Raw genomic sequence first — 17,023 nt, 5'->3', positions numbered from 1 at the left:
TGTTGGTTATCAATGTCTTTAGAGTCCCACTTTTCCTTCACGCTGAGATTACCAGTTAGCCCTTGTGTTTCATCGTTCCACGTTTCTTCACAACCCCCCAAGACAGCAGGGTGAGGTTCACTTCCTGCAAGTTCATCGTTTTCTTCAGTCTCCCAAAACTCCTGACCCACTACAAGCCTCTCCCCCACCTCCCAGGCCTTATTACTGAACCCAGGGAAAAATTCAGATCTGAGGTCAATATCTTGGCGCCTTCTTTCTGGAGACGCCCACTGGTCATTTTCATCAGGCCACAAATGCAAGTCCCTTGACTGTGGAAACCGGAGGCAGTCAAACTCTCCTGTAATCACACCAGATCTTGGTCTTTCTTCATCCTCCTCCAGAGCGCTCCATAACTCCTTAGTTTTCATATCCAGGCCCTCGCAGGAGTCTTTATCCACATTGTTAGCAGAGTCCATCCCACTTGCTGCTCCTCTAAGGGGCGACTTCTCCTTCATGGCGTTACTCACCTCTGAAGCAGCCAGCTGTGTCTCCATCTCTGTTGCGATCCTCTTGTCCTCACTGCTGTCCTCGCAGCAGAGGTTTCTCAGGCCTAGCTCGTTGTGGTCTAGACCAGGCCTCTCTTCGTGTCTCTCAGGCTCTACAACACCCCCCTGAGCCCAAGAAGGACACGTCAGTCCACTCACTTTATCACTGACAGACTTCCCATCGTCACTTGGCTTGACTACTGACAGTGTTTCATCTGTAAGTGTGGCATTGCTGGCTTGAATGCCATCGAGGGAATTCAGGGAAGAGAGATCGATATCTGTCTCTGTAACACTTGTGTAATCTTTGATGCTCTGTGTTAACATGCAGTCTTTTGACTGACTGCCAGATATGGACTTAATCTTGGAATGTAGATTTAAGTCATTATCTGCAGAGTCCTGGTATCTACAATCTGTTATCTGAGAGATGATACCATCTGTGTAGTGGTTGTCTATCGGACACCCACCGCTGTGTGGCAGCCCTTTCAGTGGCTCATCCTCTAATTTTGAGAACAACTTATCAATTATGTCAACACAGTCCTTGGCCTGAGGATCATCGCTCAACAGTGTTGACTTTTTGTTCTCGTGGAAAATGCCAGAATCGTCTCTTTGTGTTGAATCCAGCCCTTTGCTTAGAATATTTTTGTCATCGCCTAAATGAGAGATGTCATTCTCAGCAGTATTTTTATATGTTATACCCTTCTGCTCACGTATCACGTCAGCTTCTCCAGTTTCATCTTTTTTATCCATCATTTGTATACTATTTCTTAAAGGGCTCTTTTCCCCCAACTCTCCCTCCTCCTCAGTTTTTTCCTCAATCCCTGTCAGTATTCCTCGATCCCCTCCTCGCCCGCTGCTCGGCCTAGAGGAAATAAGTCCATCACTGCTCCTCCTGTTCATCCCGTCCCCCTCCCAGTCACTGTCTGAGAAATAGGCAGAGTCTCGATGTGGTGTTTCATTTCCCAGAGCCCGCCACCCGCCGCTTCCAGCTCCTCCTCCTCCCATCCATGAGTCACTAGGTGTGAGGCAGTCGGCTGAGCTGGAAGTCATAGGTGACAGAACTGAGTCAGTGGGGGTGACGATTGAGACATCAGAAGACGGGTCCCAGTCTGGAGTGGTTGGAGTGGCGGCAGGAGTAGCTGTCTTTTGGGAAACATGAGCATGAGGACCACTGTCACTGTGTTGAAGTAAATTTTCTCTTTTCATCTCTGTAAATCTTTCATCGTTATTTTGAGAACCCAAAGTTTTAAAGTTCTCCAAATCGGCAGCTGTGATGTTTTCAGAGTTCACTGCAGAAGCTGTATCAGTGTGGTGGTTCTTTTCTGTCTCAGGATCACATGATACGGTATCAGTTTTTCCACATATGTGCTCCCCTTTCTCATCACTAGTAGGCTGTGAGTCTTCTTTCATTATCTCACCGTTCCCTATAACAGCAGCTTTTTGAGTGTTTGTTTCATTTGTGGAAAGCGATTTGTCCTCATGCAGTATCACAGTGTTGGATTCTTTAACACTCTCAGAGGATTCAACAGGAGAGTCCTCAGTGAGATCTGTTTGCTCTCCTCTGGCAGGTAAGGCAGGGCCATCAGCACACTCCTCGTCCTCTTTCTGACACGCTGGTGTTTGGTTGTGCAGCAAACCATTTTTAGGCATGATTTCCGAAAACACAAACTCACCCGATTGGCAGTGGTCAGCGTTGTTTAGTTGGCTGTCCAGTTTAAGATTTTGTTTTGATCCTATATGAAGGACTGGGATCTCAGGTCTCATGGAAACCTTTATCTCACTCTTTTTAGCACGCTTGGTCACTTGGGCATAGATGGCCTCAGTTTGTGTATCATCTTTGCCTTTGCTGGATGCTCGTATGGAGCTCTCTGACTCAAATCTAATGGTCTGAGCGGAGTTTGGGTCAATGCATATGGACTCATATTCAGGTGATAATGGAGTAGGAGAGTAAGACGAGTCTGCGTCCTTCCTGTTTGCTGCAGCGTTTTGTCTTGATATGATTTCAGTCAAAAAGGTTTCTGCTGACTGGATCTCCTTCAGAAATTCCTCCCTCGTCATTTCAGTTCTCCGCGGCTCCTTCTCAGTCTGCTGTAGTTCAGACTCCTGCTTGCCGATGGTGATTTCAGAGAGGAGTGAACGGGACCTCCGTATGCCCTTTGAATAAGCTTCCTCAGCCTCAGTATAGGAGGGAAGGCCCGGAGCGCAGACGTAGGGCCGCAATCTGGATCCTGCAGGATAGAGGTATTTTACTGAATCACTTTCTGATCCTCCCTCCACATCTGTGTCCATCCTTCCTGTGTCGACCTCTGTGAGGAAAAGTTCCCTCTGGAATGATTCTTTAGTAACTGTACAGTCCTTCTCAGCTCCTGTTTTGTTGATATGTTTCTCTGGCCCCCATGACTGCCCTGCTGAGCCCAGCTCTGTGATCAGGGACTGGGAGCGGCGCATCCCTCTGCTGGGCAGCACAAAGTTGCCCCATCTTTCTCCATCTCTTTTCTCCTCCTTCTCTCCCTCCCATGAAGCCTCTGACTTGGACTCACTAGACTCTGTCACAGTAGATATCTCTGTCAGAAACAGATGCATGGGGGATTTTTTGGCTGCAGCCACGTGTTCTGCCTGAAGTTCAGCATCTTCCTTCCAAATGGCAGGCAGGATGGTGTCGAGCCGTGACTGAGTCCTTTTCATTCCCCTGAAGAAGAGCTCTGCTGTGGCTGGGTCTGCATCTTCAGATAGGCTGGAGTGAGTGACAGTAGTCCCACCGCTGGGTCTCCCAGGAGACATCAAGGGAGAGTCGTCCTCATCTGAGTAGGTGGGGCTGGATGAGGACTGCCGTTCAATCTGTGTGTTTGAGGGCTGAGGACGGGGTAGATTGCGATAAATAGGGCGCAAGGGGTTTTCTCGACGAACAGGGGAGTCAAAGTCTTTTGCACGTGAATGAGAAGTCTCCTTGGAGTTGTGCAATGATGCTGCATGCCTGGTGACACTCTCCCTATCAGACAAGTCACAGGATAGTGGGTCTCTATTGGATCTCTGCATCTGAGGCTTACTGTATCTTGAGTAAGTGTCAGCTGTGTTATAGCTGGGGCAGCTTCTTTGTGGTTTGGAGTGTGGAGGGAGAGGTGGAGGACACATTTGAGGAGGTTGGGGGTAAATTGGATGGCTCGACGGGGGAAGGGAGGGGGAGAGAGACGGGGACGGGGGTAGAGTCTGTCGGGAGCGATGGAGCCCCAAGTGATCAAAAGTAGAAGGTGGGCAGCTGCTCATGTGATGGGGGTCTGTCTCGATTTTTCCACTGATGGTGTAGTGAGGCAGTCCTCTATATCCGAGTGGAGGGGCGGGGAGGGGGCGTGAGTGGAGGTGGTTGGCTGATGACATGGACATAGAGCGAGGTTTGGGAGGGAGGACTGGGGCTTGAGAACTTGTTGATGATTTTCTTTCCGCCTCACCGGTCTTCTTCTCCTCTTCGTCATCATCCCCTAAATCGACAACAGAGAAGTCAGTCACTCTGCTTGAAGTGTCTCTGAACTCGGCCACACCGGTGTTAGGCACCTGGAGCTGAACCTCACTGGACCTGACAGTCTGGAGGCCCTTTTTGTCAGAGGAGCAATAAGGGACTCGCTCTTTCCCTAGCATCCCGCTGCGAATCTCCACTAGCTCCATGTCTCCAGGGCAGATCGAGTCAGAACGGAACAAGGACTGTGCTTTCCCTTTAAGAGTTGGCGACTTGTCCTGGGGAGTGTGCTCCTCTAACCTGATGTAGTACTCGCTAGCGAGGGAGGGGCTGCGGGCGCTTATAACCGGGACCACAGTGGGAGTGTCCAAAGACTGTCTGTGGTTGTTATTCACAGTCGGGATTGGCTGAGGAGGAGGAAGAGGTTTGTAGCCTCGTCTGGCATGAGCCTTCTCCCAGAAATACTCAAAGTTCAAGCCTTTGCTAGTTTCAGTGACTGTCAGAATGTCATCCAGTTCGGACGAGGATGGGGTGATACAGTTCCCAACAGGGTCCAGCAGAGGGTAGGAGTTGTCTCTGTCTTCCCTGCTGTACTCTCTTTCCCTTTGCCGCTCATTTGCTGCAGTCTGGAAGGCAGGTGGACGGAGCAAGTCCCAGCGTCTTTCAAACGACTCCTCGCTCTCCCCTCTCCTCCCTCTGCCCTCCTCATACTCCTCATCCTCTTCATCTTCTTCCCCGACACTCCCCCTCGCCATTCCTCGCTCAGCGGCCAGGAGGGAGGAGAGGAGGAGGAATATCTCAGCTACAGAAGGGCGTTGAGATGGAGGTAGCCAGCAGGACTGCATGATCTCATACCTGCAAATGAGAGAAAAATAGAGGAGGTAAGTTTAGAGGGACATTTAGGTCATTATTACTTTCCATTGACATCGATCGATCATTTCTGCACAATGCAATAAGTGGATAAGCACACTGACCAGTAGTCTGCGTGGGAGAGTTTGAGTCTGGGCTGGGCCAGTGTGATTTGTCTCTCTCTAATGACAAATGTCAGCACCTCTTCGTCACTCAGGTGTCTGTGGGGCTGAGAGCCAAATTCAAACAGCTCCCATATCACCACCCCCAAGGACCTGGAAGAGAAAAACATACAGAGATGGTGAGAGATTGATCTTCACAGACATCTTAGCAGAAGAGACTGAGAGGCGTAATAATTTAAAACAGGTGAACAGATAACAGATATTCTGTTATCTGTATTATATGGTATTATATTATATCAGATTACATCATTAATGGGGTAAAAACATGTTGGAGAAGGAAGAACGTGAGAGTAAAGAGTACTCATCCTCTACTTGTGTGTTTTGTTTCCAGAATGTTTTCCTGTTGGTTCATTCAACAAAACACACTAAAGTAGATTTTGCAATATCAGAGGCTGAGGGTTTAGTCCAGTTTGTTCTTTCGCTCTTTCATCACTCCCTCTGGTATTACTGGGCTTGGCTATAGCACTGAGACTGCTGACAGACTGCTACCAGACTCAGACTTCCAGACTTTGGCTTCAGCAAAACCGAGGTCACACTGATCTAAAAAAGTAGTTAAATAGCTAAAATATCTATGGTATGCGTTTCAAAACAGATGCCTTTGTCTCTTTTGTTTCACTCGGCTTCAATTTAAGATTCAAAAGATTGCAAGATTTTGAAATTTGGGGCCAAGTCCAAGTTCTAGCTGAGACTACAAACAAGACTCTACAAACTCTGTAAACAAGACTCTCAGATCATTTGCACACAACACACTCAATTTCGATACGTGTTCAAAACATTTTTTCTTTAAAATGACTTCAACCACATAGGCATCAAGAGATTTAAGGTTTACTGTTTTTCTAGTCGACATGGTCTGTTGCTGGTTTTGTAGGTGGAACAGGAACAAAGATTAATATACAGTAAATACTCAAACAGCCACCAGATAAACGAGCATTACCCACACGAACTGGCCATAACCATAAACTTGCTGATGCTGATATTTCAGGTGTACTGTATATAAACAGCTGCGATAGCTTTAAAACATACCACACATTGCTGGTCTTGGTTTGGTCAGTAACAATAAGAGATCCTCTGTATTCCTCCAGCAGCTCAGGAGCAATCCAGCGTAGGGGGATCCATAGCTTGTCTGGAGTTAGGTAATAGTCCTCCTGCATAAAAACATTGGAGAATCATATATATTACATTATTTCAGTCATGACAGTAAATATGAAACACAGTCCTTATGGTTTACGATCAGAAGCTTACGTCCACATACCTTATAATGGTTGTGTGAGAGGCCGTAGTCGCCTATCCTAACAGTGAGGTCTGAAGTCAGCAGGCAGTTTCTTAAAGCCAAATCACTGCAGGGAAGAGAACACAGCAACCAAAATCAGCCACATCCATTAGAGAAACACACTCTACCTATCTATTCGAAAAATGCAGTGTTGTTTCTTGATAGTGCACGAAGGTGAAGTCATGACTGACCTGTGGATGTAGTTGTTCTCATGGAGATGCAGCAGGCCCGAGGTGATCTCAAAAGCCATTCTCTGAAGGGTCAACAAATCCCGGGTGGGCAGGTCTGGAGTCATGCCATCTGACTTGCGCTGGGCTCGCAGATACCTCTTCAGGTCACCCTAGTTGTACATCACAGCAATAATGCAGAAGTTTAAATGTATGTGTACTTATGTAGAAGATGAGTTAATACCACGTCAGCAATAAGAGTGTGTGCCAAGTGTTCGTGCCCTTGTCCCAAAACAGAGATAAAACCTGCAGCAACACTCAGTAGACAAAGAGGATATTTGTAACTTCTGCAGTAAATATGTCCCTTTTTAGATGTTTTCCATCACAGAGGCTTAAAAGTGGCAGGGGAATTGGTAATGAGCAGGCAGCCTTTGTATTAGTCATTTGTGCTTCAGGAAGGGCAAGGAAATAAAATGAGGACTATATAAAAGGATGAAAAATATCCGAGAGGAAAGGACAATAGGAGACTTTATCAAATAGGGGAAATAACAGTCTATGAGGACCCCCGTGTTGTTTGGCTTCTCTCGTTGTGTTGCTGTGATTGATCTGCTTGTGTTTTTGTTTGGCCTGAGAGTCCACTCATACGGTTTTCTTAATCAGTCAGTGATTAAGCAAGCTGAGTTAAAGGAAAACAAACTGATTGTACAGATGCAAAACAGATTTCAATGACACTGGAACATCTATAATTCAAATAATTCCTAATTCCTGCAGCAATAACATACAGAGCTAATGACATTAAAACAAGGCATGAATAAAGATATAACAACTGAACCACGATTACAAACTTCTCCAAAGGTAGAACAGAATTGCTTGCATGACAATTAGCACTTTGATGTGAGAGTTTTCAAACAGATGACAAAGATGCCATGCCATATCAAAATTACAAAATGAAGTAGAAATTGTGTTTAGCTTAATATGACTCACTTCTCATGAAGCTTTTGAAAAAGTGATATAGTTACTTTTAAGTTGTTTTTTAGCATGTTATATGGTCTAACCCCTCTATATTCAATTTCACTTTGCCCCTTGTATGTTATTATTATATATATTATATATATAAATGGCTGATTTGTATTTACCAGCTGACAGAACTCCATGACCAAAAGGAAAGGGATGCTCTCACTGCACTGTCCCAAACACTGAAGGATGTTGGGATGTTTAAGGCTCCTGGAGTGAGAGGCAGAAACCAGAGATAGATACATTATTATAGCAACATTAGCAGCATTTTAGTGTGTCATAAACCAATTAGAAAATGTTTATATATTGGTGATGATTACTTGTGCTAATCTTATAATCCAGTTACTCACAGTCGTTGATGTTACATAAAAAGTTACATGGCCTCACTTTAAGGCCCCAAAATGGCTACCCTAGTTTCAGCGCTTTCTCCCACCTGTACGGCTCTGACTCGGCTAAGAACTTCCTCTGCTCCAGAGGGCTGGCACTGACACGCAGCTCCTTCACCACGGCCTGAGAGGAGCTGCAGTCACACAGCACTTCAGCCAGGATCACCTACGAGAGATCGATGGACAATAACATGGAAAAGTGCGCAGGAGCAGGAGACCGACAGTAAAAGAACTATTTTGAGTTTTGGTCTGGCTATCTGGTCGATAGCCAGTATTAAATATAACAGAGCAGGGCATGCAAACAGAAAATCTACCGCACGATGTGATTCACATTTTACATGACATCACAGTCAAAGTGTTTGATATCAGATTGTAAGAGACGATCATCCTACCTTTCCAAACCAGCCATTTCCTATCTCCTGAAGGTAATTCAAAGTGTGTCTTTTGAAGCACTGAGACTTGGAGTCTGCAAAGAATAAGAGAAATAAAAAAAGATCAGGGTCAAGCAGATGTCAGAATGTGATGTTCTTTTATGATATAATATCTAACAACAGGAGCAAAAAACTGCTTTTAAAACTGATACACTCAGGAAAAAAGTATTTACAGTACTGTTCATAGGTACAGTCAATTTTTAAATACAAACAACACGTTCATCTGTGCCACAAGCAAAAAGAATACTGAAATACACAAAACCTAACAGACAAATTGAATCATCTGACAATTACTTCTTCATTAATTGATAAATCGTCAAGTCTATTAACATCAGAAAACAGTGAAAAATTGCCATCACAATTTCTTAGAGCTCACCTTAACATCATTAAATAGTTTTGTTTGACAAAAAATGTAACATTTTAAATTAACAAGAGTTTTAAAATAGGGAAAGCAGCAAATCCGAAAATTTGAGAAGCTGGAACCATTAAAAAAGTATTATTGCTTGAAAAATGAATGAATGACACAAGCAATTTATTGATTATCAAAATATCTGACAGTTTAATTTTCTGTCGATCAACTAATCACTTAAGCAACTAATCTTTGAAGCTCTAGCTGATATTACCCCAACACTACGGAGTCTGTGGGCACAAATCTCTCACCCCGTCTCCGCAAGTCAGCCAAATGTCAAACATGGTCTGCTCATTCAGAGCAATGATGCAGAATTTTCTCAGATCATAGTTTCCACATCACTGACATTGAGTAAGGAGGCCAATGCTACTGGCTTAACACTCAGCTTGAGACCTTTAATGGATCCACATCAGTGATTCAGGCAACAGACCCCGAGGGAGTCATCTGAGCACAGCTTCAAACCCCTCAAAATGAAACTGAAGCTATGCTCAAATAAGAATAGAAACAGGCGAGTTGTTTTAGGTTGATACCTGCTCCATCCTGCAGGGCGGGGCAGTTGGGCCTGTCTCTGACTGGTAAGGTGTAGACCTCAGGGAGAGAAGGACATGAGGACAGGCTGTCCTCCTGGATGGGACTGGAGCCTCCAGAGCACTCCTCCCCGTCCGCATTGTCAAACTCCTGGATGAGCAACAACAGCACAGACAAATCACAACACTGGTATAATTAAAAACAGAAAATAAATAACACTCTTAAAAATCATACTGATAAGGCTGAATTTAGCAGCAAGAAACAAGGGCAGACACTGAGAAAGCAGCCACTCTGAACTAATGACAGCCTGTCTGCCAACTAAACAACAACACTGTCGGCTCAAAAGATGGAGGCTTAGTCAAGATTAGACTGAGAGATGATTATTGACCATTTCTACTTCATTAAGTTGGAATCGTTGACTCGCGTTTGCATTTCCATACCAAATCCTCCAGCAGTTTATCAAGCCTAGCTTGTATGAAAACCATACAGGCGTGCACAAAACAAAGAAAGAGAGCAGAGAGAGGTGAATAAAGCTCTTACATGTTGAAGACTTACATTGAATCCCACTCCTCCTCTCTTACAGCACAGGCAGGTGAGGAGCAGCAGAACAAATGAGACGAGGCCCGAGCAAGAGATGAGGATGACGACGTAGGGTGGAGGAGAGAGGGATGCAGCCCTAGGCTGAGAAACTGAGAGGAAGACAGGAAGAAAATACAAGGGAGAAAAGGATTTAGTACAAAAAGTCAGGGTATTTGTGCTTCTATAAGCAGGGGGTGGCACACTGTTAGGTTTGAGTCAGTGGGAAGAAAAGAGAAACTTCACTGAATCAGAAAAGTGTAAAATCTTGTTACATAGGTGTTTTGTTTAAAGGGAAACCATTGGAGTGTTTTCTTAGCGGCAGGTTTGAGACACAGTGGAGAACCCCAATGGACAGCTTGCATCAGGGATTTGGGGGGTAAAAAAGCAGGAAAAGAAACTAAGTTCAAGATCAAAAACATTGTCTGAATCAGTAAAAGAAAACAGAGACTGGAATTAAAGTTTGAAAGTGGGAGAATATACCATTCCAGTAAGGAAAAAAGCATGGGGAGAGGGGGAAATATCAGAAATGGCATTCCACTCAGGAAACACAGTTAAGAAGCAGGGGAGGGGTGGCTGGAGTTGTCATTTAGGTAAAAAAGGAGCGCTAACTGGGAGAGGATTGGAAACTGGAAAAGAATTACTTAAATCAGGGAGGTTTACTACTCAGGTGAGAGAGGGAGGGATCGGGACATTTGATATTTGTACCTCAACGTGGTCGATTGTGGGAAGTGAACCATCTGTAGAAAAGAAAAGGGGCAGGGCAGGGTGGTTAAATACCCTTCAGGTACTATCTAAAGGTTTCATTTAAATACTATAGCATGTTAAACATTTTAATACTTATGACAGATGACGAGAGAGAGGAACAATGACACCTTAAAACAGTCAGAAGGTGTCCAGCTCACTCTTGTGAAGGACATATTTTTATACTTAAACCATATCTGTCAATAAATGACTCAGTATATCTTTTCTAAAGCTGTGTAAACAAAACAGCATTTTAAGCTGTGAAAATCTCAGTTTTATTGTGTCTTCATACAAATCCAAAAATATATTCATTCGTGAGGTCATGATATTGTAAACACAGAATACATACATTTCAGAGTATGTTGAATAATTTACCAAGTTAATAAATATTCTAAAAAGATCAATATTCCACTAAAAATATGAGATGCAATGAAGCAATGTTTGTAAAATCAATATGTAGGCCTCATTGTAATCAACATTTTTTATACTTTTTGTTTTCTTGCTTACAAAAAGTTGCAACACAAACCAAATAGGATTCTTGTTTCACACAGGCGGCCTGAGCAAAGGTAAGTGAGGATGTGCTCAGCATACAAAACCACCTTTTTATCAAAGTGTAAACTGGTGAATGGTCCAATCTGTTGCCAGTAAAGGAAAATTGGTCCAACGGATTCCAGTGACAATCAGTCCTTCGTGAGTTCAAGCTAGTGAAACAAAGAGGAATACAGCTAATTCTTGATCATAAGTGCTGATCCTTGCACCAGCAAAACAGGGGCTGGATGTTATAATCTAAACGGCCCTCTAGGGCAGTGTAGTCCACTAAACATACAGCGTAAACATGACTAGTGTCTCCAGTCCTGATGCACAATTCCTGTGCAGTGCTATTCTTTCATCTTTCCCTAGACAGATGCCCAGACAGACACTGCATATAAATAGGAACCTAACACAGGGCCTTTTCCACCAGCCCCGGTGCCAACAGCTCTTATCAAAACAATACACCACAATACAATGACTGCACACATTACACAAACACAACACTCTGCCAGATCTTTGGAAAAGAAGAAGGCAAATTCAGATTGAGAAAAAAGATGCCAGCAGTGGTTAATAGGCTAAATAATCTCCCGGTGCCAAGCGGGGGCTATTTTTAGACTGAATATCTCGCACTGACCGACGATTTTAGCCTGCTATTCATACAGTATGAGCTGTTTTTAAATGCCATCGATGTGAGGCCCGAGATCGAAACACCCCCCTAATATTTTCATCACTGCATGCAAATACGGTACCCTACCCATCACCCAATCAGCCTCGTTCCTGTTTTGATTAAGTCAGCCACGTACTGCAATAATAATTCGCATTATGTTTCAGTCATAGGAAACTGGCTGATAACACAGGATTCATCCCAATGTAGAGAGGCCTTTTCATAACTGACTACATCCCCCCCCCTCTCTCCTCCTTTCTCCAGCATCACTGACAGGTTTTCAAACCCCCCCTCCCCTCCTCCTCTTCCTCCACAGCCTCCTCCTCTCCTCCGACTCCGCTCACCTTCCCTCTGCGGGGCTCCGAGGGCTCTCTCCGGACTGAAGTACGACATGATCCCCGCCAGCGCTACCATCACCCAGCAGTGTGGCCGCATCGTCGCCGCGTCCGGAGCAACAACAACACCATCCGAGCGACGCTGCCGACTGTCGGTGTCGGTGTCCTCCTCTCTCCCGTCCCCCCCGCCACGGTCTGTGCCGTCTCCGGGCTCACGCTGTCTCTGTCTCCCCCCTCCGCTTTTCTCCAAATAATAAAGAGCGTCTCCTTGCCTTCCTTGTTGTGCTTCCCCCCACCCCCTCGGCTCTAATCCGCAATTAAACACGGTGTGTGAGATGCTCTATTGTGCATCCTCGGTCCACCTCTCGCTGTACATACATTACCCTTCCTCTACGTCTGTGTGGAGCACTGCTGAAAACAACCATCCGCTATTTCTCCCGTTACATACATATATATATTTTTCTCTCTCCCCCTCTCTCAGTGTTGGAGGGTTGTCTGTGTTTTTCTCCTCCGCCAGCCTACGTCAGACACACACGGCGCGCATTGTCATGGTCCAGCTTCATCATCATAATGCTACGAAAAAAAAAAAAAAATCTGTGATAATATTCCCACAGGGAGCTAATGGTGTGTATGTGGTGCTAAGGAGTGGGTTTATATTGATCTCATATTGGATTTTTAGTCTCTTAAAGTATCGCTTCAGTATTCATATGAGGTCTTTTGGGTGTGATTATTACTCCCGTTAAATTACCAAAGAAAAATTCAAATTATGAGTTAATTGACCACGCCTTCAAAGAGAGAGAGCCTATTTACTTTTTAGGCACAAAGAAAAAAACATGTCTGACTGTATTTAATTGGATTTGGTGTGAACTGACATAACTACACTATATTAAAAACTATATTTGGACCTCCAGCAATAAACAAATGACTAAAAAAAGCTAAAATAAATAAATAAATAAAAGTCATAGGTAATTTACACTCCTGCGATAAATCCTCCTTCATGAAGGTTATAATGTTTTAGTCTTTGCTTAAAGGGTTTTCAGTAAGTGTTGATTCCAGTTTTTTCACTTTGGAGACTAGTGTGGCTCAGTGTGCCTCAGAGTAACCAAATACAATCAAACAGCAACTACAACCAAACATCCTGTCACTCATAAAAGTCATATGTATTGCACGCCGGGTGTATTTTCACATTATACATTTGTACATTAAATTATAGCAAAGAAAAACATAAATGAACGCCAATCTTTTGTGTCAGTCACTGATGTTGGTATATGACCCAATAGGCATTTTTCACAGCAGACATTTTGACTTGCCATAGCAGGAAAAGCACAGGCATTACTTGTGATGTTAACAATGGTTCTGCTCTATTCAAGTGTCTCAGTACAGTGCGACAGTGAGCCGGCATGAACAATACCAGGAACCCCTGAAACTGAAGCAGCTAAATGAAACGCAGCCATCGTTCATTTTATTATTTAAACTTGTGCTTTTGTTACTGTGACATGTCAAAATGTGTCCTGTGAGAAAGGCCTACGTGGCTTAATAACAACAAACAAAACGGAGAAACAGTCCAACTCACGTCACACTGGATTTATTAAAACTACACATGAGGAATAAAGGGACTTCAATGGCTTTTAGAAATAAAAAAAATAAACTATTTTATCTTCAGTGCCCAAAGAGACATTTTCAGATTGCTTGCTTTAATAAACCAACAGTCCAAAATCCAAAAAGACTCAGTTTACTCTTATATGTGCCTGAAAAGCAGGAAATCCTTATCTTTGAGAATCTGAAATTAGATAAATGTTGGAATTTTTGCTTGATAAATGACTGAAACAAATCTGTTTATCAGATTTGCAGATTCACTGTCTGTCAATCTACTAACTGATTAATCAACTTATTGTTTCAGCTCTATTCCTCCCAGTGTGACTATATGACCACTGTTCATTCAGTGTGTGCTGGCGTTTGCTCACCTTTTTTTTTTTTTTTTTTACAGTTTATAATAATAATCTAAACCGTGCCAACAATTGTTCACCGAGTGTTTTCTTTTTTTTTTTTTTGAAGGGTTCAAGGCCCCCATTGATGGCAACCATCTGCCCTGCTGACATTTTCATGAGCAAAACACTGAAAGCTGCAGCTGAACTTCACCTCTGACCTTATGGCAAGAATATCCTTTTCTGTTTGCACAGATATAAATAAAAACGGATGATCAGGGGCCCACAAGCTGCCTCGCCATCATCTTTTTGACAACAGTGTGACCAGGTTACAAGTATGTTTATAATGTGTCTCTTTTCCCACCTTCTGTGTTCCTCTGGGCTTTTACGTGTGGAAACAAACTGGTCACAGTACTTGTCCTTTTACCATCCATCGCAGATCAGTCTTCAAACAGCAAATAAAGACTGTTCATGATTTTAATATTTCATCTCTCCAGCTGTCTCGATCCCTCCTTTGCCGCTTTCGGGCAAGTTCTGGGAAAAAGGCGCTGTTGTACGGCCTTTCCCTCTCGTTCAGCTCCTTCCCTGCCTCCTTGTCCTTTCCTTTGCCGCTCCTCTGGTTGAGCAGAGCCTGGGCTCGCCTCCGTTCTTCAGCCTCCCTCTGTAAACGCTCAGCACGTAACTTTTCTATGGAGCTGGAAACAGAACAAATAGTTTGTTATTGCTCCATGATGATATTCAACACATTACCACGGTCATATCCAAAATGCTTAATTTATTAATCTGGGAAGTTAGAGTTGACTACAAGAACTGTTAACTATTAATGTAAATTAGAGATTCAGAGAAAGATGACAACAAAAACACAAAAAAAATCTGATGTCATATACATATTCTGAATTATTGGAGTGAAATATGTATTTAATATGATTTATTGTTATGATATTATGAGTAGTTTTATAAAACTTCAGTTGATTAAGACAACTTAATTAAGACAAGCAGACAAGCAATATTGATCTTCTTACCTCTCTCCGCTGCTCCTCTTTTCCCCTTTGTCTCTTTTTTCCTTTTTCTTGCTCTTGTGTTCTTTTCTGTCTTTTACAGCTAGAGCTTTCTTCATATCTCTTAATGGGTCCAAACTATCCTTCAATCTACGATCCTTTTTCTCTCTCTCCTCTTCACTTATTCCCTTTCTCCTTTCTTTTTCTTTCCTTTCTTCTTTTTCTTGGCCGCTCTTCAGGTACCATGGAGTGACCTCAGACCCAGGCTGGGGTCCAAGAGACACCAGCAAGCCGATGGCACGCTCCTGCTTCTCCTGGAGGGGACAAAAAAAACATGCAGGGAAAACAAACAGTTATTCAAATTAATTGTTTAGTGACAGCAGTGCCAGACAGCTGTTTAAACTTTCTGAATGTAGGAAAGGGCAAAAATTGTAAAGGGACTCACTTTTCATGCAATTTCCCCACTGAGGGCCTAATAAAGGATTTCTTATCTTTTCCCTTGGCTGATAGTAATATTTTGACATTTTCAAGGACTGATCATAAAACTGGATGACAGCCTTGTAATTTAATATTTTGCCCTGAAATAGCAGTTTTGTGTCTCCTCTGATTGTATTTATTTGACTCTCTGTCAAATAAATACAATCAGACTCTCAGACTCTTTTTTTCCCAGACTCTCACGCTCCATCTGTTTACCCTGCTTGTAAGCATATTGTGGCTGGGCTGCATCCAGAATATATTTAGCTTTCTGACCACAACAGGAGACTGACCGCTTCCATTGATTTTAAATATCAGAATACCAGCATCTTGACACTACTGAATGATGGGACTATGGCCAAAAAATCCAGATGGATAAATGTGTTACCCGGAACACTTTTCTCTCAAAATGTCACGGATCTGAACCTGATCCACAACTTTTCTGTACTATTGCTTCAGTGTAAAGGCAGAAATGGTGTAACAATAATGATATATCTAAAGGAAACCACACAACAGAGAAGACTGACAGACGAGGTAGCAACGTCACCTTTTCATCTTTCTTTTCTTTGAGATACTCCTCATTCCCCTTCTTCTCTGACGACTCCTCCAGAGGAAAAAGATTGAGATGCTCCAGAGCTCCGCTTCCTCCATCACCATCATCATCTCTCTTTACCCCTGCTGACTGGAGAGCAGCTCTGGCTTTCCTTCTTAGATACTCTGTACGAGCCTGTGAAGAGGTACAGTTGTTACAAACTAGACATATGAAAAATAAAAGCTTCATATCACAGGTATTTACTGGGCAGGGATAAATACTGGGGTGGACTCAGACTATTGCGCAGCACAGAATACAAGTGCTACTCTTCATCACCACCATCATCCCGGGAAGCAACGTGTCAACACTGGGTTCACCTCTTGCTCGGCACGCTCCACGCGCCGCTTGGCCTCGCACTCCTCTTCTGCCGCCTTGGCTTCGTCCCTCCGCACGCGCGCAACGTTGTCTTTGTTGCGAACGTGCCAGCTCTTCTTCGGGAGGATGTTCATCGTTGCCTTGACGACTGTTGATACTGTAGGTTAGCGATTAGCTAGCTAGAAAAGCTAGCGTCGGCTGAAGGGGGGTGAGCAGTGAACACAGGGAAACACTCAGGTTGATCATAAAACCGAAACACGTCTATTAAAGGAAGTCGGTAAATGGGTCAAACGGAGAACTGGCCAACAGGAAGATAGACAGAAACAGAAAAGTCATCGTTTTACGCGTTGCTATAAGTTACTTGGCTACAGCTAAGCTAACGTTAGCCAATGTTTGCAGCTTTCCAACGCTAAGTTGGAAGTTGCGCTAACTTAACGACGTAGCTGCGAGCACGCACGTTTAACCTGCTCACTTACAACAAACTTATCATTTCAAACAATTTAATATAAATAAACAGGACGCAAATACTGTCACTGACTTACTGTGAGAAGTGCTGCTCTTACTGGGGGCTGCCCTCAGGAACAAGTAAACCCAAAGAGGAAGTAAACATTACACATTGATGCAATACCACAAGTTTGACACTAGAGGTGGCTATAACTCC

The 17,023-nt window shown here is 43.6% G+C and overlaps 1 protein-coding gene across 2 annotated transcripts; it reads right to left on the bottom strand.

The window, feature by feature from the left end:
• Positions 1-13,627: 13,627 nt before the first annotated feature.
• Positions 13,628-16,953, bottom strand: leng1 (leukocyte receptor cluster (LRC) member 1). Of its 2 annotated transcripts, XM_041044572.1 has the most exons (5): positions 16,905-16,953; positions 16,365-16,560; positions 16,003-16,182; positions 15,006-15,295; positions 13,628-14,678 (listed from the first exon to the last, which is right to left on the bottom strand). In XM_041044572.1, exons 2-5 carry the CDS (start codon positions 16,494-16,496, stop codon positions 14,453-14,455), a joined length of 828 nt encoding a protein of 275 aa, XP_040900506.1. In that variant the 5' UTR covers positions 16,497-16,560; positions 16,905-16,953; the 3' UTR covers positions 13,628-14,452. The 2 variants fall into 2 exon arrangements, with proteins under 2 accessions (XP_040900506.1, XP_040900505.1); XM_041044571.1 differs by lacking the exon at positions 16,905-16,953 and having other exon boundaries at positions 16,365-16,891.
• Positions 16,954-17,023: the final 70 nt, after the last annotated feature.

This window comes from Toxotes jaculatrix, chromosome 8 (genome assembly GCF_017976425.1).
Source record: "Toxotes jaculatrix isolate fToxJac2 chromosome 8, fToxJac2.pri, whole genome shotgun sequence".
NCBI classification, from domain to species: domain Eukaryota; kingdom Metazoa; phylum Chordata; class Actinopteri; family Toxotidae; genus Toxotes; species Toxotes jaculatrix.
The sequence above is the reverse complement of the archived record's forward strand: the minus strand, read 5'-3'. Positions and strand labels throughout refer to the sequence as shown.